Source organism: Solea senegalensis, linkage group LG8, assembly GCF_019176455.1.
Source record: "Solea senegalensis isolate Sse05_10M linkage group LG8, IFAPA_SoseM_1, whole genome shotgun sequence".
Taxonomy (NCBI): Eukaryota; Metazoa; Chordata; class Actinopteri; order Pleuronectiformes; family Soleidae; genus Solea; species Solea senegalensis.
In genome coordinates this window covers 10,591,438-10,614,974 of record NC_058028.1, presented here as the reverse complement: position 1 = coordinate 10,614,974, position 23,537 = coordinate 10,591,438, and the positions used below count along the sequence as shown (strand labels likewise).

At 40.5% G+C, this 23,537-nt stretch overlaps 1 protein-coding gene across 1 annotated transcript in view; it reads left to right on the top strand.

The window, feature by feature from the left end:
* ppm1lb (protein phosphatase, Mg2+/Mn2+ dependent, 1Lb) overlaps positions 1-22,177 on the top strand; it is a 46,434-nt gene extending 24,257 nt beyond the window's left edge. Inside the window, exons 2-4 of the mRNA XM_044032288.1 lie at positions 9,703-9,919; positions 17,200-17,361; positions 20,008-22,177. Of these exons, the coding sequence (XP_043888223.1) occupies positions 9,703-9,919; positions 17,200-17,361; positions 20,008-20,348 (720 nt within the window). The 3' untranslated portion in view covers positions 20,349-22,177. The remainder of the gene's footprint in view (positions 1-9,702; positions 9,920-17,199; positions 17,362-20,007) is intronic.
* The last annotated feature ends 1,360 nt before the right edge of the window (positions 22,178-23,537 follow it).

Below are 23,537 nucleotides of genomic sequence, written 5' to 3'. Positions count from 1 at the left end.
AGAGTAGGGTGTTTGGGTCTGAAGGACAAATGAAATTCTAATAGATGCCAAAGGACAATCCTATTGAGACACCAAGCATTTATATTTGAGGAGTGCTCTTCTCTTCTCTTCTCTTCTCTTCTCTTCTCTTCTCTTCTCTTCTCTTCTCTTCTCTTCTCTTCTCTTCTCTACTTATCCAGATGTGTCAGCATCAACTTGGGAGTCCATATTTAACCTTTTGTTATGTATAAGTGTATTTCAGAAATGTTTTGTATAGTACCGACTCTGTCCTCTGCACAAGGACATCTGTGAGATGATGGATATCTGAGAAGTGCTTAGTCAAACCCTCTGGGTCCTAAAGAGAAAGAGGGAGTCATCTCTATTCATCCGTTCATACAAGAAAATTGCTAATGTGCTATAATTTAGTCTGCTTCCTGTCTGCATGAAACACGTGATTTTTATTAACATTTGGCAATTCCGTGAGACTCATTGATTTCAATTGTCAAAATTGTTCAATATATTCATATATGCATTCTCAATTACCCCTCTGAAGGAATGTATTTTCAGAACCAAAATGGTGTTACCTATGTACAGATGTGCATATGAACATGATGGTGTTTTAACTGTGTGTGCCAGTTTTAGGAAATGAGGTTGTTGATAACATTCCATGGTTATGAATGTGGTTAGGTTAAGGCACAAAAAGCAACTGGTTTGTGCTAGGAAAAGACTGAATGCAAGGTCTTGAACTGGTCAAGTGTTTATATGGGGATATATATCGTCGTCCTTCCTCGTGCAATGTGACAAACAGTACGCAAGTGCAAATATCGATATTAGCAAATTAGGCTGCAATAAAGTCAGCAGTCCCTGACAGTTTTACTCGTTGGGCGTAGCTACTTCATGTCTCCTCGCAGTGGCACTGTTCAGATCAATGGGGGAAACTTGGGAGGAAGTTACCTGGCCGAAGAAGAGGCAGTTTACAGGGGCATAATGGCAGAGAAATCTGCGTTAGGAGATGCTCCATGTACAATCAATACATAGACATTCTGCACTTTGTTCTCTTTGTTGTGGATAAATAGAGAAATCCTGCACTTATAACTTCTCACTATTGTAATGTAGCGCTATATGATTATCTTGCAATATATTGTTGTATCGTGATGTAATTGGTGTCGCAAATCGTATCATGAGGTACCCTGTGATTCCCACCCCTAGTAATGATATCAAATTTCCATAATACCATTATTTAATGGTGACACGTGCAAGGGTTGTAGTTTATTGTGGGCTTCTGTTTGCAATAACAGATAAAAATGCGTAGAGGCTGAGAACGTTAAGCGAGATCATAGTGGAAAAAATGATTCCCGCTCTTGTCTTTAAATCCATTCTCCTGTCATTCCCCTTATTTTTCTAACCCAATCACATCTCAAAAGGTTTTTATCACCCCTTCCTCTCACCTCATCTGTTCTTTTTTCTTTTTTGTTCTTTTCCCTCACTGTGGTGTCTATGGCCCATGCTGATTTATGCCAGCTGGAGTTATTCTAAGTGAGGCCTGTGACAAAGGCATGTGATGTGCAGAGAGCACCTCATGAGAGCACACACACACACACACAGGTGTGCTCTAATACAGATTCAGCATCTGTGATTTTGTAATATCACTGCTTAGCTCTCAGATTTACACAGATTATTACCCAAGAAATTACAGGGTTGTAGTGTTTAACGACAAGCATTACTTTTCATAGGAGCTACATTTACACTGCAGCAGCTGCTCGTGTGTGTGTGTGTGTGCGCGCGTGTGTGCATTTAAGCGACGGGCAGCAAGATGGACGTGTGAATGTTATTTACTGCCATTCTGAAGATAAGCATCTGTGGTCTTTTCTTACTTTTCCATATTTCTTTTTCCTCTTTTCTTTTGCTCTAAGTGTAGCTCTCTCTCCTCTTATCAACCGATTGTCGAGCTCAGATGGATAAATCCCTGATTTCTATGTGCTAAATTACCTTAAATAATAATAAATAATAATACCTTCAATAGAAATGAGGATATTTATGAATTTGAATAATTATGCCCAGTGCAAGTACACTACTTTAGTCTTGTTTTTGTAGATATATTGAGGCACAAATGTTGCATATCATATCTTTAAGTGACTTTGAATGTGGCTGGCATGGTTGTTGGTGCCAGATGGGCTGGTCTGAATATTTTAGAAACTGCTGATCTAGTTGGATAGCCATTCATGGACAATCACTTCAAGGGTTTACAGAGAACCAAGTGTGAACACATGACTACACGATGAACGTTGAAGCAGCAGAAGTAGACCACACTGGAGGCCACTTTATTCACTGTCCCCTGTGTCAAGTAATGTGTCCAGTGAGTTTAGTGAGTAGCATTAAAATGGAAAGAAAGAAACGCTAAGATAAATTATTATTTTTATTATTATTATTATTATTTTTATTATTATTATTATTATTATTATTATTATTATATATTATTGTTATGTTGGAGGCTGTAATAATATGTGGTGCTGTTGAACTGTGTTTATATTATACAAGGAGTGTCCGTGTTGAGGAGTACATCATCCAAAATGACCATGCCATTAAATCACAACCTTAACACAAAAGCTGGACAATAAAGTTAACACATGATTTATTGTAGGAATGTTGTATTACACCGTACTTTAATTGTAGCATACTGAGTGTATACTATATGAAGCTGACTAGTCATTTACTCTACATGGAATGACAAGATAAAATGTTTTATTAAAATCTATATTGATGTATAAAAAAGGACCTAATTACTCACCACCAAGAGGGTCTGTTTGAGAGCAACATAACTCAAAAGGTAAAGAGCTTTAAGATTCTGGGGATGGAGGTTATTACTCAAGGAAGAAATTATTCGATTTTGGAGGCGACTCCTCTAAAGAATTTAGATTTTCATCTGAATGGACCCTTTTGGAACCTGGGCAACCTTGGCAGAGTTTTGCGCTTTCCATTTTTAGGGTGTGGTTATCTTACCAAAACAGTCAAACCAAATAATTGTGTTTTTATGACAACTAATAACCATTCACTGAAAACGTCTGCAGATGCCAGTTTGTCACTGGGGAATTTATGACATTTATGAATGTCAGTTTATGTATTGTGAGCTTATTTATTTATTTCAAAATCATCTTCAGCAATTACATGAATCACATTGTTGCAGCATAGAGCCGTGTAGATGATGTCTAGGGTCCTTTCTTTGAAGCAAACATCACTCTATAATTGAGTCGGGGTCTTGAACATGGACCCTAACGTGGCGCTCTCATGACGCGGTACGGCAGCCGGAAGATATGGATCAAGCAGATGGCCTAATCGTAATGGACTGTTTGGATTTAATATGATTTTTCACCTCCTCTAATGGACACGGCTGAAGGGAAGATGCACAGTGTTGGAGTTACAGACAGGTCGCTGCAAATCCGTTCACGACCAGAATGTGAATCACCTCCATAATAGTTTATGAGTAAAGAAGATCTGTTGTGTTTGTGCGTCTGGGTTTGCGAGTCTGTGTGTGTCTGTTTGTGTGACTGAGAGCAGTAGACTTGGATTTACTAGACGGTCACCTTTGCTGTAAAATCTGCTTTATTGGCAAGTGAATGAGTCAACAACCTGCAGTCTGTTGTCCTGCAGGGCAGGTCTTTTGTTTACTGCTGCGAGTTTGAAGGGGACATGGAACGAGACAGATGTTCAGCCAATAGGAGGCTTGGCTAGCTGTTACCATGGGTACCAGATGTTCTTATGACTCCCGCCTTACACCTCTAATTCTTTCACAGTCAGAGAGAAAAGAGATACAGCTGACTCTGTTTAGCAAAGAGGCAGTGTTTCATGTCTAGCTCTGTCTGTCTGAGGGCTGAAGGCACTGAAGCATTTCCTGCCACTTTTAATGGACTTCTATTCAACTTTCCAGCCCTGATCCACTTTTATAGCCTTGCCTTTCACTTCTGAAATCCTCCTTCCCTGCACAGAAGTCATCTCTGTCCTCTTTACACTGGCAGCCAGCACCGTCGGCCATTACAGACACGACTGGTGTTTTAATATAAATACTGCTCACAATGCTTTATTTTAGATTGTTTTTGGGGTTTTTTTTGTTTGTTTTCTTTAGATGATGCAGTCCTTGTGTTTTTATGTGTGATTTGTCGGCAGTCAAAGGCAATTTGAAGTTCAGAGTAGTACCTCTCCTCCACCACCACCACTGTGGTCCCAAATCAACCCCCACCCGTGAGCTCAACTCTGCTTGAGATGTTTGTTGTGGTTTCAGGAGAGAGTTGTTGCCTGAGAGAGTGAATTAGTGTTGGGATACCACGGTAAAAATGTATGTTTGGGTACCAGAATGTCTATTGAAGGCCACACAAACATTTCCAGCCTGACTTCAGGCTCTCACTGGGGATCAGTGGTAGGGGTGAGTCTGGAGGGTTGTGGGTTTGAATCCCGGCTGATAGAAAATGTGCTGCTATCAATGTGTGTGAATGGGTAAAGCAGCTTTGAATGGTCATCAACACTAGAAAAGTGCTATATATATACAGACTATTTACTATTACACTGCATCAGGTTATTGAGATGATTTTCTTTAACCTAAGCAGATAATTGTGCAGTTTAACTGCAGCTATTTTAAATGACTCCATTACCATCAAATCCAGAAAAATGCACTGACTTCTATTTTTACATTTGATTATAACTCTTTATTTTCGTACTGTAGAGCAGATTGATCCACGCCGACCATTTGAAAACACCAAGCTAAATGTGCTGTGGTTAGCGTTCAGCAACATCTCACAGTGTTCCAGCAATAAATCAGTGTTTAATAAGAAGGCAGAACAAGTGTCATCACTCCGTCGCTATTGTGAAAACCACACTTCATTTACCAATCAACATAAATTCACACTGACATTTTAAAAACAGTGTAAACACTCCTGGGTCATACTTCCTCTCTCTTTTTCTTCTCTTATTTATTTAATTTTGCTATATTTATCTGGTCAAACTGCTACAGTTAAAACTCAAATTCTAATTTCAGTAGAGTTCATGGAATAGTAATGTGTTTCTTTTATTCACAGGACTGTTGACTTTTTATGGATTATAAATTGTTTTTTGTTTGCTTCCAAGGTCAAGAATTAATCTTAAGTCTCAACATCCTTTATTATGTGTAAATAAATCCACATTTTTCCATCCCTAACACAACCTCATACTTTGCATGGCCTTGACACATACAGAGCTCAGGTGTGAGATAATAAAATGACGGCTGCGCGATCGCGCTCTCCTCAACTCTGTGAACACAATCCTGCAATGTCATTCTGAGGGGAAAACGACTTCATGTCTGCAGTGAAAGTCTGTGTGTGTCTTTAATTATTATAAGTTTCAGACAAATGATATCCTTTGTACTATCTATAGACTAAAAGCAAGGAACATTTTACAATACTGGGCAGAAATTCTCCTTGGTGGAGGTTGTTGTGATGTTAATTTTTGTATTTTGAATTGCAGATCAAAACAACAAAGGGAAACGTTTTAAACGGTCCTTCCCATTGTAAAATCCCCTGCCTTCTCTGTACTTCAGCATTGCTTTGATGGTTTTCTGTCACTTATCTCAGGATCTGTCTTTTCTCTCTCTCTTCCTCTGTTCAACTTTTGTCTTCTGCTCTCCATTTGTCTGCCTGACCTGTCACAGAGACAGTAGAAATCCCCTCAGGGTGATTTTCAAAGGAGAACCCAGGTGTCCTTCCTCATTTCAACCAGCCTTGCTATTAGATTGATGGACGTGTTTTTGAATGTCCTTACTATTTATACTGCATCAAGTGGCTTATAGACGGCAGTCAGGTGTTTTGTGCTAACAGAGTTGACAATGCAAAGCATCGACATGTATCAGTGGCCCTTTTCAGAGAGAAAGGGGCCACTGGGTTTGTGTGTGTGGGGGATATGTACTTACTGTATGTGCAATTGTTTGTGCATACAAGCTTTTGTGCTTGTGTGTTGTTAAAGTGAGGTCTGGTGTGAAGGAGAGCCCAATGTGATACCCTCTGCACAGCCATGACTGATTACACTCTGAGCCACATCTCCTGTGTCTTAAGGCTGCAGGTCACAAGTAAACTCTTTCTGTTAAATAAGCTTTGAAATCATGAATAAGCTTATGTTGTCGTTCCATTGGATAATTGATCTGAGTAAACATGTCATTGGCTATCTTCAGCTCATAGTTCTTTTGAATTGAATCTCTGTGTTATTTAATATTGCAAACTAGTCCTGCAACTAATGATGTAACCTGTAAAATAATTTTTTGTCATCTATTCACATTTAAGAAGCTGAAAAATCAGAAGGCTTGTTTCATTTATTGAACACACTCAAACCGATGAATTGATTGTCAAAATATTTGACTGAATAATTACAGACAAAACCAGCTGTTAGCAGAACAAATGATTGATCTCAAAAATAATAAATAGACCATTAATGAAAATGATGCTAATCACAGACTGTATATAAAAAATGGTCTATAGGAAAATGTCAATAATGTCAATTTTCTAAATGACACTCCAGCATAGAGGAAAATAGACAATGTCAACATGGTGTAGGCTAAAATTGCAAATGTCAGTACTTTAATGGCATTCAGATTCTTATGGGTAATGTCACGATTGGTCGCCACTTGATTGTAATCAGCAGAGCAGCCCGACAACACAATTACAACACCACACACTCTCCACTGCTATTGACAAAGTTAGCAATCACATGGTGAACTCCGAATTAGTGACACTGATTGTTAGGGGTGGCCTCTGGTGGCCTTCACGTACCAGAAAGGATGTTGCTCTTTTTCCTTTGTGTCGTAAGCGTCTGCTTTGAAATGCAAAATGCATGATCTTTGTCTGTTTTGGTTGCCAAAGAAACATTATAATGCAAGATGGCAGCACTAAAGTACATACACAAGGCTTATTCTGAGGCTATACAGAAACCAAACAATTTCATTTTAAAGTAATCATACACTTATACAAACATACTTAATGTATTCAATTTCTGCCAACAAACCCTCCCTAACTGTTAGATGGGAGATGATGGAGATCAGATCAGGGCTAAAAGGTAAGTGAATATTGAACCCTACATCAGGAGTGTTTGGTTGGAGAGAGAGAGACATGGAAAGAGAGAGCAGGGAAGAGAAAGAGGGAGAGAGAGTGTCACACAGCCTGGTGCTGGAGGGAGCAAACAAACAGAGAAATGCAGTGGTGTTTAGAAAGCTTACAGTAATCCTGTCTGCGGGGCAGTGTGGACTTTACTGTACAGGCTCGGTACAATCAATTCAGTGAAACTGAGGTTGACCTTCTCAGTGGTGGAATGGGTAGAAAACCTGAAAGAAAAAAAGGTACCAACTTAACGTTAAGACTTATGAGATTTTCTGCTTTGGATTTGAAGTCCTCAACTGAGTCAACCTTTCAGAAAAAGAGGTCGTTCCACAGGAAGGGACATAGATTGATTTTGAATTCATCAGATGGCAAGGTACTTATTTTGTAGCATGACTAATAGTAGTGGGGTAGCTCAGTGGTTAAGACCAGTACCCTGTGTGCAAAAGACTTCATGGTCACAAGTTCAACTCCATCCCTGGCAGGTTGTAACTTAATTCCCTTGTAAGTCGCTTTGGATAAAAAGCGTCTGCTAAATGTAATGTAATGTAATGTAGTAGGTCAAGATGTCAGATTTATTTTGTCATCGCTCTTTTTGATGTTGATTCCACAACATCCAAGATTGATTCCAAGATTTAGGTGACATTATTTCTGCTTTTGAATACAAAGTAATTGTTTTCATTCCCACAGGATGAGCCCTTTATCATTACATCTGGAGCAGGTCTTCTCTATCACTCAACACATTTTGAGTTTTAATCATAACGGACCGCTACCTTAAATTCTCCTACATGTTTGGAAAGGCAGGCTGAGGTGAGACTAAGCGGCCACTTCACCAACAGATGTTGCTTAATTGTACACACTGTGCCCTCAAAGGTATACTGTGAAGTTTTTGATCGTATATAGTAAGTGCTACGTGTGCTTCTGCGTGTCCCTGTTCTGCTTGTGATCACGCTCAAGGATGCACATTCACCACTCGTGCTGTTGTTTTTGACTCGTATCTAGAGTTGGCAGCAGTGATGCACCAACAAAGGCAGGAAAAGAAGGAGACCGCGAGCAACTCAACAATGAAATGAGTTGCAAATGTTTTGTGAGGAAGGAAGTGCACTCAAGCTGCTTTGTTCATACCTCTACTGAATGTAAAAAAAAAAAAAACTTTTGTTTACAAGAAAACCTTTTTGCCATTATAGCGTTTGTTAGCTAAACTTAGCTGTCAAACAGGCCCCCATCCTGTTCACGCACATTCCTTTACTCTTCACTTTCAGCACTATTATTACCTTGTCTACTGTTTTACGTTGAGTAGCAAAGAATCTGAGTTCCTTTGTTCCAGCGAGAGGGAGCCTTCCATAAAGCCAATCCCGTAGCTCTATGTTTATTCTGACTCTACCCTCTCATTTTTCTTTTTTTTTTGTCTCTGTCTGCATTCACCCCACTTTGCTTTTATTCCAACTACTCGTCTCATCTGCCATTTTGTTTCCTCCTGTATTCCACTCCCTGATCCTTACCATCTTGTCTTCATCCCTATATCCCTCACTCTTCATCCTCATCCATCCCTTGCCGTCACCCTCATCCTCCCCTGCACCTCCTTTCATCCTGTAAGCTGGTGCAGATGCTGCAGCCTGATGTTTGATGTGTCAATCTGCTTAGCTGGCAGGCTAGATGGTCAAATAATCAAGAATAAGTTTCCCGTTTCTGTCAAGGTTGGTCCAAGGCTCAGTCCCATGCTATCACTCTCTCTTAAAGCCTGATCGGTATGTACTTACTTAAAAGAATGTAGCTGAGAAAAAAAGTGCCTGTGACCCTCGTGCTTTCTTAATGAGTAGCAGGCAGACTACTCAACTGCACGGTAATTGGCATAACCTAAACTGACAGAGGACCTTCTGTCCGTTTATTAGCTTTCCACAGAGTTTATGAGTCCTGCTCGCTGCGCAGTCACTGCAGGATGAAAAAAAAACATGTCACTGGCGGTTGTCTTCAAGTGTCAGGAAGGGAAATAGAAAAGATCCACAGTGGATTTGGACTGCACGTCACCATGACGGCAGGGAGAATGGACTGTAAGAGAAAGAAACGGGCACCTACACATGTACCGTTTGGGCGTCAGTGGAAGTGATAAGAGTGACAGAGTTTGCAAAAGGGAAGCTGAACAACACTGATGAGACATAACAAGTGAGAAGAAGATAAGTTGTTTTCAAGACACAGAGGTGTCGGGGGTTATGCAAGTCCTTCCCCTGAGCTGAATGAGATGTAGACGGTGAGGGATGGAGAGGAAAGTATAGATAGCAGACGGAGCTAAATAGAGACACATTATGAGCACTTGAACATCAAGTCTCTGTTGTGTGGCCTAGGAAACATCTCTTCTGCTTTCAAAGGGTCATTTAGTTTAATTTAATTTAATTTAATTAAATTTAATTCAATTTTATTTAATTCACACCCTTGAACTTTAAACAAATGAATCTGGGATTGATCAGATAAATTACACAGAGGTTTTTGAACTTCATGACCTTGGACTGGCTAAAGCGAAATATAGAAATAGACATTTTTTGGGGGGGGATAAATGTTAACATAATATGTGGGATGATGATGATGATGATTTTTTTTTCCTTCTCCTGTCAATCCTCAGGCTGCCGCTGACTTTGCCAAGGCCCACCTGCCCGAGGCTCTCCGCCAACAGCTGCTGACCTATGAACGGGAGAAGGAACGAGACCGAGACAAAGACAAGGAGAAGGATGAAAAAAAGGACAGGGGTGGCCTCTCTATTCCCTCCATCCTCGAGCAGCAGATTCTGACACTGGACAGAGAGATGCTAGACAAGCTGTCTACCACTTCCAATGAAGCAGGTGTGTGTGGGTGTGCACGAATATTATGGGCAGCGCATGGCCAACAGGAAAGGAATTGGGCTTCTAACCAATCCCCAATGCTTGTGTGTGTTCAATACTGGTGTGTAAAAAGAATGGGTTCACTATCACGAATAGCTGTGTGTGCAAAAATAATGAATTCTAATTCAAGTTAGAGTTGTCACCTTTTCCAAAAAAAAGTTTGAATGAATATTACTTGACACGCTAATTGTTTGAAGATAATCAGTTATTATCGCTGCCTGCATACACACATTTTCTATTACTCTAGAAACCAAAATACCTTCAGAAGCTTTAGTGTTGCGATTGTTCAACAAGAGGACAGTTCAACGCGTATCCTCTATTTTCACAGCAAAACAACAAAAAAATCCCTGACTTATAATAATAAATCTGATTCTTAGCAATATTGTTATACTTATGATACAAATTCTCTAAAATATCTGTCCAGGGTATACTCCACCTTTCGCCCTCTCAGCTGAGATTGGCACAGCCAACCCTCATGTGGAGGGTAAAGCGGTAGATGAGTGAGATTTGAGTTTGACAGCCCTCAGACGTTTGAGCAGATATCCAAATTGACGTGACATAGGTGATACCGCTCATTGCTTTTGTCAGATTGAACATGTGACTACAAAACCGGCGAGTCCACACGCAGATGGATTTTACCCACATTGTGTTGATCATTACCAAAGAGACGTTAACAAATCACTGTTTTGTTTGCGGCAGTGTTTTGCAAACTATTAATTTCTACTCCACTGTTTCACTCGGCTGTTGTTGAACAGTGACTGCCAGCAGCCCTGGGCCTTGCTTATTCAGCTGTTTAAATACAAGCTGATCGTCACAAGGCTTGTAGTAATTATCTCTGGAGGAAGGCATCTCATGGAGGGAGGAGTGACGCCAGAGAGAGAACAAGAGAGAAAGTGATGGATGGAAAAAGGTAGGAGACGGGTCAGAGGAGAGGATGAATGCGTGGAAAGACGACATTTTGCTGTAGAGCAGAGAGGAAGGGGAGCAGTGTATGATGGGCAAAATGAAGGGAGAGGAGGTAAGGGGACAAATACAGAGTTGCACTTTCAAAGAGGGAAGAAAATAATGAACAAGACCAAAATAACGGGTGTTGAGAGATGGCAAAGAGACACAAATCTTTGGGGAGAGAAGTCCCGCTGCAGAGTCATACAGACAAGTAACGCACAGACACATGAGCTTCATATATAAACATGTTTGACTTTGTTCCAGATTTCATTACAGCCTTATTTTCCTAATAAGTTTACAATCTTAGGCAAGAAGGTTATGTTTTTGGCCAGATTTGGATGAAATCTTGTGGGGGATTTTCCGGAGGATGTGGGTTATAGCCCAGAGAAGAAGAAGAAAAAAAAAAAGTGTTAGATTTTGATGACGATCCAGTTACGGGTCCAGATCACCACCGGATAAGATAGGGGAGTGTATTGATGCTGTGGAAACCTGAGTAGCCCTGTTACGTTAGTGCTCTCCCAGTGCTTTCTCGAGATGTTTAGCCAAGAAGCAGTAACAGTGAGGGAGAGGTGCAGCAGAGCAATGAGCCTCAGTCATGTAACATTCATACCATAGGGAGAAACTTAAGGAGGATTTTACAAGATTTAAAGGAATTAGAAGAGGCCATATGTTAACAGTGGAGCTGATTGTTCCGTTTGTAACGGCAGGAGCATTATTGACTTATTGAACACTCACGGGAAGGAGCTGAAATATAGTTCATTAGATGATTACAGTAGTGACATGCTCTAACCTGAAGAAATCGGCGTTCCTGCAGGGCAGTCTCTCTCTTTTTTCTGGGGTCACTGATTACAATGAAACGGGGGAAAAATGGAGATGCAGTGAAAAAGGTTTTGGTTGTATAGAGGGAGTGACACTCACAAAACTGAAGAAGCCTCTTGTCGGGCTCGAGAATGTGAGGTCACACATGCCAGCAAAAAATCTTTGGCGTGCGAATACATTTTGTCATCGGTTGCTCTGGGGCGCCTGACATTCTGTGTGTCTATGCCTTGGACTTTCATCTTTCCTAATGGCTGTCTGCGAAGCCTGTGTTCTCTACACGCACTTGCCCCAACTTGTAGTCGAGGAAGGATGGCGTCATGGTCAAAACCAGTGAAAGGCAGATAAGGGGTGGATCTTGGCTTCTGATTGTCTCTAATCCAGATCTTCCTGTAAACGTATCCCTGTGTGTGTGCAGCAGTCATGAAAACAGTGACAAACAAGACTCTTGTTCCCCAAATTTGCAGCCACTTTAGAGGACAATGTGTCCACTACAGGATGCAAACAGTGGGAAAGTTTCAGACAATTCAGCATTACTATAAGAGTTTGGGCACATTTTCTGGCCACAGCATGGGATGTTGTACTCTTTCTGTAAATTTAGTGCATCGAGACAATCATTATGGCTGTTTACGATGTTCGTAATTTTTTTTCATTCTAAGGGTCTAGCACCTCTCTCTGTTGGCAATACCAGGCACATTATTAACTCTATCTCCCTCTGGATGAATGAATACCTTCACAGACAGGATAATGAATACATTCACCAATGTAATCCTTAAAAAGGAACTCTTGTTCTATACATCCTGGATTCTGCTTGCAATGTTACGTCTGTCATACTAAAATATGTGACAGTTTTTTTCTTTTCTTTGTTTGAGATCTCCAAACCAACAGTAAAACAAACCTCTTTTTAAAGGTTATCTGTATAAACGCTTAGGCTTATCTGAAACATGTTGGATCATCTGGCCTTTTTCTGTTTCTCAACCCATCAGACTTTATTGTCTCAGATCCTGGCTATTCATATGAAATCAATACCACAGCTAATTATTGGCGTAGAGAATTTGTATGAAGTTAGATTGAAGATTGAATGACTTTATTCCTCCCCCAGGAGGGAAACACATATTTACAACAGCTCAGTTAAAGAAATGAGAAGAGAATAGAGTAGAATAAAATACAATATAGTAAAAATAAAGTGGAATTTTCTTTAAGAGGGTGAAATAAGGGAATGGGATTGCTACTGTGAGTAAGTAACCATAAGTAGGCTGCACACACAGCTGATGTGACTCACATTGTTGAGGGCCTCACGTCCTCATGAGTTGGTCATATGATGCACTGATTTTCAAAGAGTAAAAATAAATGTTCAGACTGCGGAAGACAGCTGACCGTTACCACTCAGATATTCTCTACATTTTACATCCTCTCCTCTGCTCTGCTGCTTCCTCCGCTGCAGATAAACACCAGCTTTCTGATCTGTGTTACTCTCAAAAACAGTCCCCCCACACCCCACCCCTCTGATCCTTCTGCTTACTTAAGCTACGTGACCTGTTGCATACAAAGTCCACACAGCAAGAAGAACAGCGTCTGCACTTACAGACAAACTTACAGCCAAGCTCCATTACAGCGAAATGCCTGTGTGTCTCGTCAACAGTATGAATTTGCTCTCCTGTCAGCATCTTGTGAGCTGGTGGGGGGGGGGCTGATGATGAGGTAATTGTTGTGCATTCTGTTTTGTATCTGATTCAACAAGCACATCATTTAGGGTGCACGACTCCCCTGCTTTGTGTCGTAATCAAAGCCTAAATTAAGCTGGCAGTGCAGGAAGAGAGAGTGAAAATGGAGAGAGACGCTCTCACTTTAACTCCGAGTCACTGCGACAGCAGCCTATCATATTTCCCCCCCCTCCTTTCCCCCTTCATCTCTCTGTCGTTCATCGGCAAACAAAAGGGCTCTGAAGAAAGATAAGGGAGATGGAATGTCCAGGACCTCGGAGTCTGCTCGTGAAAGTGTATGTCTGACGCGTCTAATGTGTGACGTGTCTCTCACATCACAAGCGGAATGTCATCGTCCTTCAGTCTGGAATCAATAGTCACTAAGCAGCAATATGTAGACGAGGCTGTTGGCCATGAAGGGCTATGTCCTCTTGAGTTGAATGGTAAGAATGTTTAAGATTAGGAAAGTTCCTGTAATGCCAAGGTCATTTAGAGGATCTTTTTTTTTTCCTCACAAAGACAGAAATCAAACGTGCGGTTTCATTGTATTTATTCACAGCGTAAAAATATCCTTTGCGATTGAGAGACATGGAGCAGTGAGTGTGTCAACACTGAGCCCTTTCAGCAAACACCAGCATTAACACACACACAGCACCATTTCAATGTCTAACTGGCAAGAAATCAAATATCTGCTTGAAGCACTGAAATACTTCTGCTTCAGTTTATGCAGCAGACATTATTTCTGTATTACTCACACGAGAATATCGATATGGTATCACAAGAACGTAGATCTTTGGTTAAAACAATACAAAATGTTCTCAACATGCAGTCAAATACAGTATTTAGCTTTAGAGTGACGCTCCATTTGTTAAAATGGCTTAAAATTGTTAACAATTGTTTGCTGTTATTGTTTTAGTTCAAGTGTTTTAATTTTCCATTGCTATTAATCATCTTGTGTGTTAAGGCTCGATTGATGTTGATCTTTGTTTTTCTGTGGGATTACTTGAAGCACCGTACAATTCCATTCTCCCCTCACTAAATATTTGCTCATGTTAAGTGTGTTTGCAGCACTTTGTTCAAATTCTGCCTTGATTCCTCCTTAGTTCACAGTGTTTGAAACAACATTTGACCTGAACTGACAGCAAATAGTGATGCCAGTACAGATGAAATGTTATTATAGTAACTAGCATTTTATATTTTCTTTTTTAAAGAGCCTCAGTCTGTAAACCTCAAGGATTTCTTCTCCTTTTTCTCTTCTACACTCACTTGGTGGTTGAAGAGGAAGACGATTGGAAGTGTGGAAGCACTGCTAAACATTTTTTTTTGAGAGGAAAAAAGCCAGAGATCTAAAATTAAAGAGAAACTTCTGGGAGTGTAAAGATAGAAGTGAGTTAGACAGGACAATCCCGATGGTTGTCAGCAGCTGAGCTGCAGTGAAAAAACAAATGAAATAAATCGGACAATATTTCTGTTTTTCTGTCTGATTCACAGGCTTGACTGTCACTGTGACTAAACCACCTCGTGTTAGAGGAAACGGTGACGTTCATGTGTTGAAGCCATAAGAATTGTAAGAGGAAGAAGATCTCACTTTGGACGCCAAAACTGACCTCAAGATTTAACACACACCAAAGGAATTTAATGGAATAAAAACGCACACTATAGAAAGTAGAGATGGCACAATACACTTTTTTTGTGTCCAATACCGATAACACAAACTCCGAGTATCTACCGATACCGATATCATTTTAGAACCTTTATGAACGTATGAAGCTGTGAACAACACATTTGTGCTGAGTCATTTCAAAGACACAATTCTCCAGCTGTGTAGCAAATGTTGTTCTCCCCAAAAGAGAAGAAATAATGATTAAAATGATTTAGCTGATTTTTATTTACATGTTTTCAGGCTGTCATTCGTCATTGTCGTCTGTATGATATCCCATCCAGTGATTTTGACAAGTATCACACTGATACTGATTCCCATCCCTAATAGAAAGTATTTTAAGTTCTTATAAAGCAGTCAGTGCAAGTCAAAGACATTCAGATGAAGCAGAATCGTTTTATCTCCATCTCGTCTCGTCTTGTTTTGTGGAGCTGGACTGAACTGCACTGATGATAGAAAGTGAAGAGAGGGAGAGACTAACTGAGCGGCTGAGATGCTGCGCTATTTATCTCATTGCAGAGTCAAAGGTGAGCTTGGAAAATTAGCATGAGCGCAGGGCACATTTGGGTCACGGTGCCATTTAAATGGGGGAACACTGAACATGTGCTTGGCATGGCTTGGCTAATTGGGTAGTGAGTGTGTGTGAACAAAGCGCCACGGTTCATCATCTTGATCGCCATGGGAACTGCAGGATAATTAGCCGGACGGCGTGGGACAGCAGAGCAGCGGCGGTCATAGGGACGCACGCAACAACGGAGTTAATAGAAATGGATTTCTCACAAACAGTGTGAAAGTCACTTGAAATTAAGTGGCAGCAATATTTATTTCATTCATCTTTGTCCTCACTTCCAGCTGCTTCCTTTCTCTCTGTCTTGGACTTTGTTTTCCAATTTCCTCTTTTTTTTTCTCCCCCATTTTCTGTTAACCACTTTTCCCTCACTCAAAGCTAAACAAAAAAGGGTGATAATAAAAAGATCACTATACTTCTGAGAAATAATGTGTTTTTCTCTCATTCCCCCAATACATCTTCCCATCGCTCTACGCCCCTCCTGTGCCTACACTTTTCATTTCAGTCTGTGTGTGTGTGCGTGTGTGTGTCTGTCTGTCTGTCACTAGAATCTACAATAGGGTAACCGTGAACACAGAAGATGGATGTATTCTGCTTAATGTCAAACGCCTGACATACATTCTCAGTCGGTCAACATCGCACCGCGATGTTTCGTTCACATTCTAGTGATGAACTGCGTTTGTCTTGGGCTTTAAACTCTCATAGGGTGTCTTTTATTTGGCCCATTCCCTCGTCTTCTTCCCTGTACCACCCCCTGCTCTGTGTGTGTGTGTGGTCCAACCCAGCAGGGACCCCTGTACTACTCTCCCCCCCCCTCTCTCTCTCTCTCTCCAGTTTTTGTCTTTGCTCTGTGGTACCAAGCAGACAGATCTGTCCTTTCACTGCAGGACTTTGGATCACGCACAATAGTCCTCAGATTCTCCAGTGCAGACCGTGTTCTGCCTGGCTGCGAGGCTAAACAAAGAGAGGAAGGAGAGAAAGAAATGAAAGCACCAGAGACAGTGGTGCAAGGAGAAGTTTCTTGTATTTGCTTTGTTTGCACATGGAGTCATGTTGCTATTGCACGTGTGTGGTAAGAGTTGTGTGTGCTGAGTTTTTCATCTCTTCAGTTTCCTGACGTTTTTAAGCAGGCGGTTGCATTGCAATTTGGATTTCACTAAAATGTTGTTCAGACATTTATGAGCCCTCAAGGGTGAAGCCTAATCACCCTTGTGTCTCTCTTGATTTTCCATTAGCAGCATCACACTGTTAATATTTGATGTTCTGAGTAAAAAATACTTCCTGAAAATGTAGAAACAACCTTTTGGATAACTTGTAATAATTACGATGCTGTTTTAGAATGGACAGACTCTGGTAAGATTTATGCATGAAAAACAAGCATCTTGGTCTAGTCATTTTATCCATAAATAAACGCACTTGATTTCCCTGAACAAATCGTGGCATAAAGATATTTTCAGATATGTTGTGCTCATTACTCACTGAAGTAACTCTCCTCTCCTCTCCCTGGTCCATCTCTCCCCCCATCTTTCCTTCCCTCCCTGTGTTTCAGGTACCACATGTCTGGTCGCCCTGCTGTCTGATAAGGAGCTGACGGTGGCCAACGTCGGAGACTCCCGTGGAGTCCTTTGCGATAAAAACGGCAACGCCATCCCTCTGTCGCATGACCACAAACCGTACCAGCTCAAAGAGCGCAAGAGGATCAAGAAAGCCGGTGAGAGAACGCTGCTGCAGTCCAGAGCAACTACTTTTCTCCTGTGATTCTGGGAAGCAGAACTGTTGGAATGGAACATCAAAAAAACATGCAGATTGTTGTCATGAAAGTAAAGTTTCATAGCAGCAGAGACTCTGGTGAATGATAACACAATTTCCAGAGCAGCACTTTATCAAACACAGGCAGACAGTGCACAGTATTTAAGTTGTATCTGGAGGCATAACTCTGCCTCCTACTCTATCTGCATTTTCTCATTGCTGAGCAGAAATTGATGGCCTGTTGCCAGATTTCACTGTGAGCATGGCTCACTATCTCCACCCAGTGGTGTGATGGGGTACTGAGAATTTGTCTGTATTATGTTGCTGCTTACAGTATGTATGTATGTATTTATTTATTTGTGGAATTTCTTGGGGGAGATGATAGCATGTACTTGACCACCATACGCAGCATCAGATGGAGATGTTTTTCCTCCATTCATCTAGATTTTGGAGCAACTTTGCTGTATCGTTTTTAGTTTTGACCTGGGGAAACTGCCAAAGCCAAGTGTCGTCCCTTTTCTCACCGTAAACAAGGGAGGTGAGTCGGCACAGCACAGTTTAGGTTGGTTTTCCACTACAAAACAGTACCTACTCTATCATGGCTTTGTTTACATGCGACACACACAAACAAGTGACTTGTAAAGCAGTTGTTTGAATCATTAGAATCAAATTTAAACAATTTATTCAGTACTACCTCCGTGACTGGAGCACAGACTCCGTCTGACAGGTACAGGTATTTATAGGTCACATATTCATAACATTTTGAGTATTTTTTGCTCAGGTGTGTTTATATAGTTTTAACATAGTAATAGAAAAAAGGCTAAGGTTCTATGGGTTAAAAATAACTTTTAATCTGCGTGGCCACTTTTCCTCCAGTCACTCACAGCCTGTCATCGCCTCTAGGTTTGATAGTTTATGTTAATGAAAGCTACATTTTCAAATAATGCAGTGATTATGAGAAGACAAACAATTAAAGTCTAATGATAATGTGGTTGCTAAAATGTTTGCTAATTAATGCATTTATTAGCTTAAGTATCATTTTCAGCAGCTAACCGCCAAAGTAAATGCCCCACGGTGCTTAACAGAGACATTAGAAATGTGTAAAGTCTCCCCCTTTTTTTCCCTAATTGCACTTTGCCAACAATTACATTACAACACAGCGAGCTAAAGTTGTAGCTGCTGAAGGGGCGACTGCTGGAAACACAGGAGTTCAAGTCATCTGCTATTTCTGGAACTGATTGGGGGATTTTAGTTATTTAAGAGCAGTTTGGAGTGGAAAGATGCACATAATGGGATTTTTTTGACTTAGCTGACACCAATATGTTACAGCCTGCAGTGGCCTGAACTCTCAACCCCCAGTATTTTTAAAATCCTGGCTGACCTGGCTGAGCCAGGAACGAGGGAGGCATCCTGACCTAGTATGGAAATCTTCATCTTATTCAGCCATTTCCAGTACAATTCCCTGCTTGCAGATCTGTTGAAGCCACAGAGGACATGCAGCTGTACTCTCAGGATGTGACATGAATTGAAATGTGTCCAATATAAACATTTCATTCCATTTGCTTTGCAACAGGGAGCACCGGGGTGAGTGAAAACATGTCTGTTGTGTGGATCCATAATATGATTCGCACTTTGACGTCAACGTGGTGGCGTCAGACACGAGACTCGGTGTTGGTATCTGTTTGATTCTGGTTAAAATCACTGAATTGAATATCGTGAAAACAAATGAACGAAACTCTACATGATTCAAATTTCTTCTATTTCGGGAACACTTGATAAACAGTTGGAGTATCATGTTTTTTAAAGGGTACTAAACAGCTTTGTAGTAGGAAATAACTGCATCAGGCTGATATCAGTATTGGTAGATGCTAGATTAGGGACATTGCACATTAATGAACATTGATGGAATAAGATAAAACACTCAAGCACATAGGTAAAAGGTCAGAAAAAAAACTAGGGATGCCCAATATTATCAGCACGATATTGGCATTAAAATGGATTATCAGATATCGGCAAGCACACAAAGATCTGCAACAGTCGACTTCATAAGCTACCTCTAAGGCGACCTCTACAACTAATATTTTTTTTACATTTATTTATTTTGCTCAATGAAGAAAATGTATATCTGCTGTTGGGCACAGGGAAAAAAACCTGATATTTATCATCTATCGGTGATCGGCCCAAGAGCTCCCAATATCAGCATATTGGATATCGGCAAAACGTTCAGTATCATGTATTCCTAAAAAACACCGACAGACAGGGAAAAGCAACATAATCTGTGCTCCAGCCAACAAGGGCAGACCACTAACTACAGAAAATATGTCATGAGGAATAAGGGACTACACTCAGGGTTGTAATGTTGGAACCAAAAAGCTCTAATCTCTCATCAACATGAGGAGAAACGCTGCCAGCTGGTTCAGGGAAACAAAAGTAATCTGTGTCATCTTTGTGGTATAATGGCAGTAACAACTTTGTGTTTCGCCTTTCTTCCTTCCCTTTGTTTTGCCTCTCAACATACTCTCTTTCACTCTCTCACTCTCTCTCTCTCTCTCCTGTTTTCCTGCTGCTTGTCGTTTTCCAAACTCTCTCCACCCGGCTTCCTCCTCAGGTGGTTTCATCAGCTTCAGTGGATCGTGGCGCGTTCAGGGCATTCTGGCCATGTCCCGGTCTCTGGGCGACTACCCTCTGAAGAACCTCAACGTGGTCATCGCCGACCCAGACATCATGTCCTTTGACCTGAACAAGCTGCAGCCGGAGTTCATGATCCTGGCGTCCGACGGCCTGTGGGACACGTTCAGCAACGAGGAGGCGGTCCGCTTCATCAGGGAGCGACTGAACGAGCCTCTCTTTGGTGCCAAGAGCATCGTCCTCCAGTCCTTCTACCGTGGCTGTCCTGACAATATCACGGTCATGGTGGTGAAGTTTAAAAGCAAAGCCAGCGAGCAGTAGACCAGTCCGTCTACCCAACACGGTATCAGCAGTATGTTATGTTTGAATACGCTTAAGATAAAAAAAAGAGAAAACGCCCCATACATTTTTTTTGATCAAGAACTATTTCTATCACAGATTATTATGACAGAAGTCGACCTGTCAACGCATCGACCACCGCCGCCACACTCATTGACTTTCACTGCTGTCAAAGTGACACATGGGAAAATAAGTCCTCCGTTTTTGAGATACAGTAATGATGAAGATGAGTCACTGTTATGCAAATTTACAGATTTAGCTTTGTCCTGTGTGTGTGTGTGTGTGTGTGTTCCTCAGTTCATTGGCTAACCAATAACAATAGATCTGACTTTCACACGACCCATTCATGTTCTCAGTTTTCTTACCCCCCCCTCTCCCCGTTTCTACATCGTCTAAGTGTATCAACGTCGGATGATGTCGCTGGTGCACATCAGTGCATATAAATCACAGATTACATCCCTTACTTCATAAACGACACAAATGCCCGTCCACGTCGTACAGAATTAGACGCGGCGGCAGAGTTGCATTACACTTGCTGAACATGTTGACATGAGAATGAGTGAATGAGTGTTTTGTCTTGAGTTGCCCTTGAGTTTAGTTTAATGTCCACTTATAACGATCGCTGTTAGTATTCTGTGTCCGTTTTAACTGTTGACAACTTTTAAGGCAATAATGTAGGAACTGTCAGATAATATTGTAGTTTGTCAAAATGTAATATTACATTTTGACAAGGGTTACACAGTCTTTTAAAGCTGCCCATTTCCACATTGCACAAGTCTTTTAACTGCTAATAAAAGTTATGTGACACTTAAAAACATAGATTTTTTGCATCATACAGGTTATCACAAATAATATCAAGAAAAAGTCATTATTTGTGGATTTAGCTTTTACGGTCCTCTTAAAAACTACATATTGACATGCTATTGTGTTTCTGCCTTTTCCTACATTATTATTACTGACAACAATCCACATGCGATATAAATAAACTCAAGACTTGCTGTTGTGAGTTTGTATTATTGTCAAATTACTAGTCACGAGAAAAGTCCTTTATCCCCGATCATTACTGCTCGATCTGTGTCTCCCTGAACTGTGATTGAAAATGTAACAAGCCTTTGAATGAAAATGTATCTTTCTTGCCTTATTTTTGGGTTTTTTGTTTTTTTTTAATTGTTGGTTTTCTGTCATGGAGTCTGCTGCCAAAATTACTTGTCAGTTTTTGATACAATGCGGTCGATCGTACGTTGCACACTGCACGACCTCGGTGTCACATCTCGTTACAGCGCTTGTAGAATAGCATCGATGAAGGAACGTCTCCACGAGACTCGACGTTGTAACATAATTGTACATATACTGTCCTCATGTTACTATCACCCCCACTACTGTTTATACAGTAACGCCGCGCCTGCTCCTGGATTGTTTAACTTCAGAGATGTATATCGCAAAATAAAATAAAATGGTGGTATTCTTCTTTTTTTTCCGGTTCACATTATGAATGTTTATGTGGCATTTGTACTTTGTTTTTTTGTTGACTTTAATAAACTGTAAAGAAAATAATAAGACATTTAAAAAAAAAAGTGTAAATCAAATCAAAGTAATATTAAAATGACAAATGATCATTTTCTGTGTTAGGTATGTTTTTTTGTTTGTGTTTTTAAGGAAAATACATGTACAGTGTTTATTAGCCAACCTGAATGAATAGCATTGATAATTATCAAAATCATTGATCATTCATTTATGTTTCTGTAATACACCAGTATGTAGATGCTCTTTAACCCAAATGCTAAAATAAATTTCTAGTTGTTATCCATGAATTTTCAAATTTACTGTTTTACAAAATAACAAATGTTATACTAAATGATTCATTTCTGACGGCTCAAATTTGAGTATAAAAAGGTGAATTCACTTTATAAATAATATCAATAACATTTTTAGATGTTGAGTTTTTGATAGATTTTCTAAAATATTAGTTATAAAATGTAGCATAATATAAGCATAAATTCATATCCTGGACATATTCATTATCCTGTTAAATAACAACACTGGGACTTGAATAAACATATGCATCAAAAGAGCCTGCAGTCCAGTCCATGTCATATATACTGTAGGTTTGTTCATGCCAAATAAAGTCTGGAACTCTCAGATGATGTACATGTGTTTTACAAAAATAAAAGTAGTAACTGTAACTTCTAGTTCAGGTTAAAAATAATCTTTTTGTCCAGAGGTTTCTGGAAGTTGCACATTTAATCTACATGTACATATTGTGAGTGTAAGGAACATTTCCTGTGATGTCATTGTTACAGGACGTCCAGTCAGGGAGAAGCCAAACTCCAAACATAGACTTCCTGGCTTCTGCCTGTGTGTGTGTGTGTGTGTGTGTGTGTGTGTGTGTCTGTGTGTCTGTGTGTGTGTACCTGGTATTCCTTACGTTGTGGGGACCTGAATCTGTGGGGACAAAAATCAGGTCCCCATAATGTAAATGACTACATTTTAAGGTGAAGACATGTTTTAGGTCAGGGTGAGGTTAAGGTTAGGGGTCAAGGTCAGGATTAGGTCAGTAGTAATTATAGTTAATTTATTGTAAGTCTCCAGGAAATGAATGTTAGTCAATGTAATGTCCTCTGAAGCCATGGGAACTAGTGTGTATGTGTGTGTGTTGATACACTTGTGTGTGTGTTTTACCTCTTTAGGACGTTTACTGGCATAAACACTGACCTTGTCAGGACCAGTAGTCCTCATGAAGATAAAAAAACTAATGAGAACCAGAACCTAATTTGTGGGGAACTGGTTAACTTAAGGTGTGTGCTTATGGTTAGGCATTAACTGGTTATGGTTAATGTAAGGGATAAGGCTTTGTTGGAGGTCAATTCAGTGTCCTCTGAAGTCATGGAAACCAGTGTGATGTTGTGTTTGTTGACACACTTGTTGTCTTGTCAGGACCTGCAGTCATCTTGGAGAGAAAAACCTGGTCCTAATCAGGCAGAACCTAATTTGTGGGGAACTGGTTAAGTTAAGATGTGTGCTTATGGTTAGGCATTAGCTGGTTAGGGTAAGGGATAAGGCTTTGTTTAGACTGTCCAAATGAATGGAGGTCAACGCAGTGTCCTCAGAAGAATAGCTGTGCAAACCTGTGTGTGTGTGAATGATCTGGGGCAGGTGTGGTGGTGGGAGTCC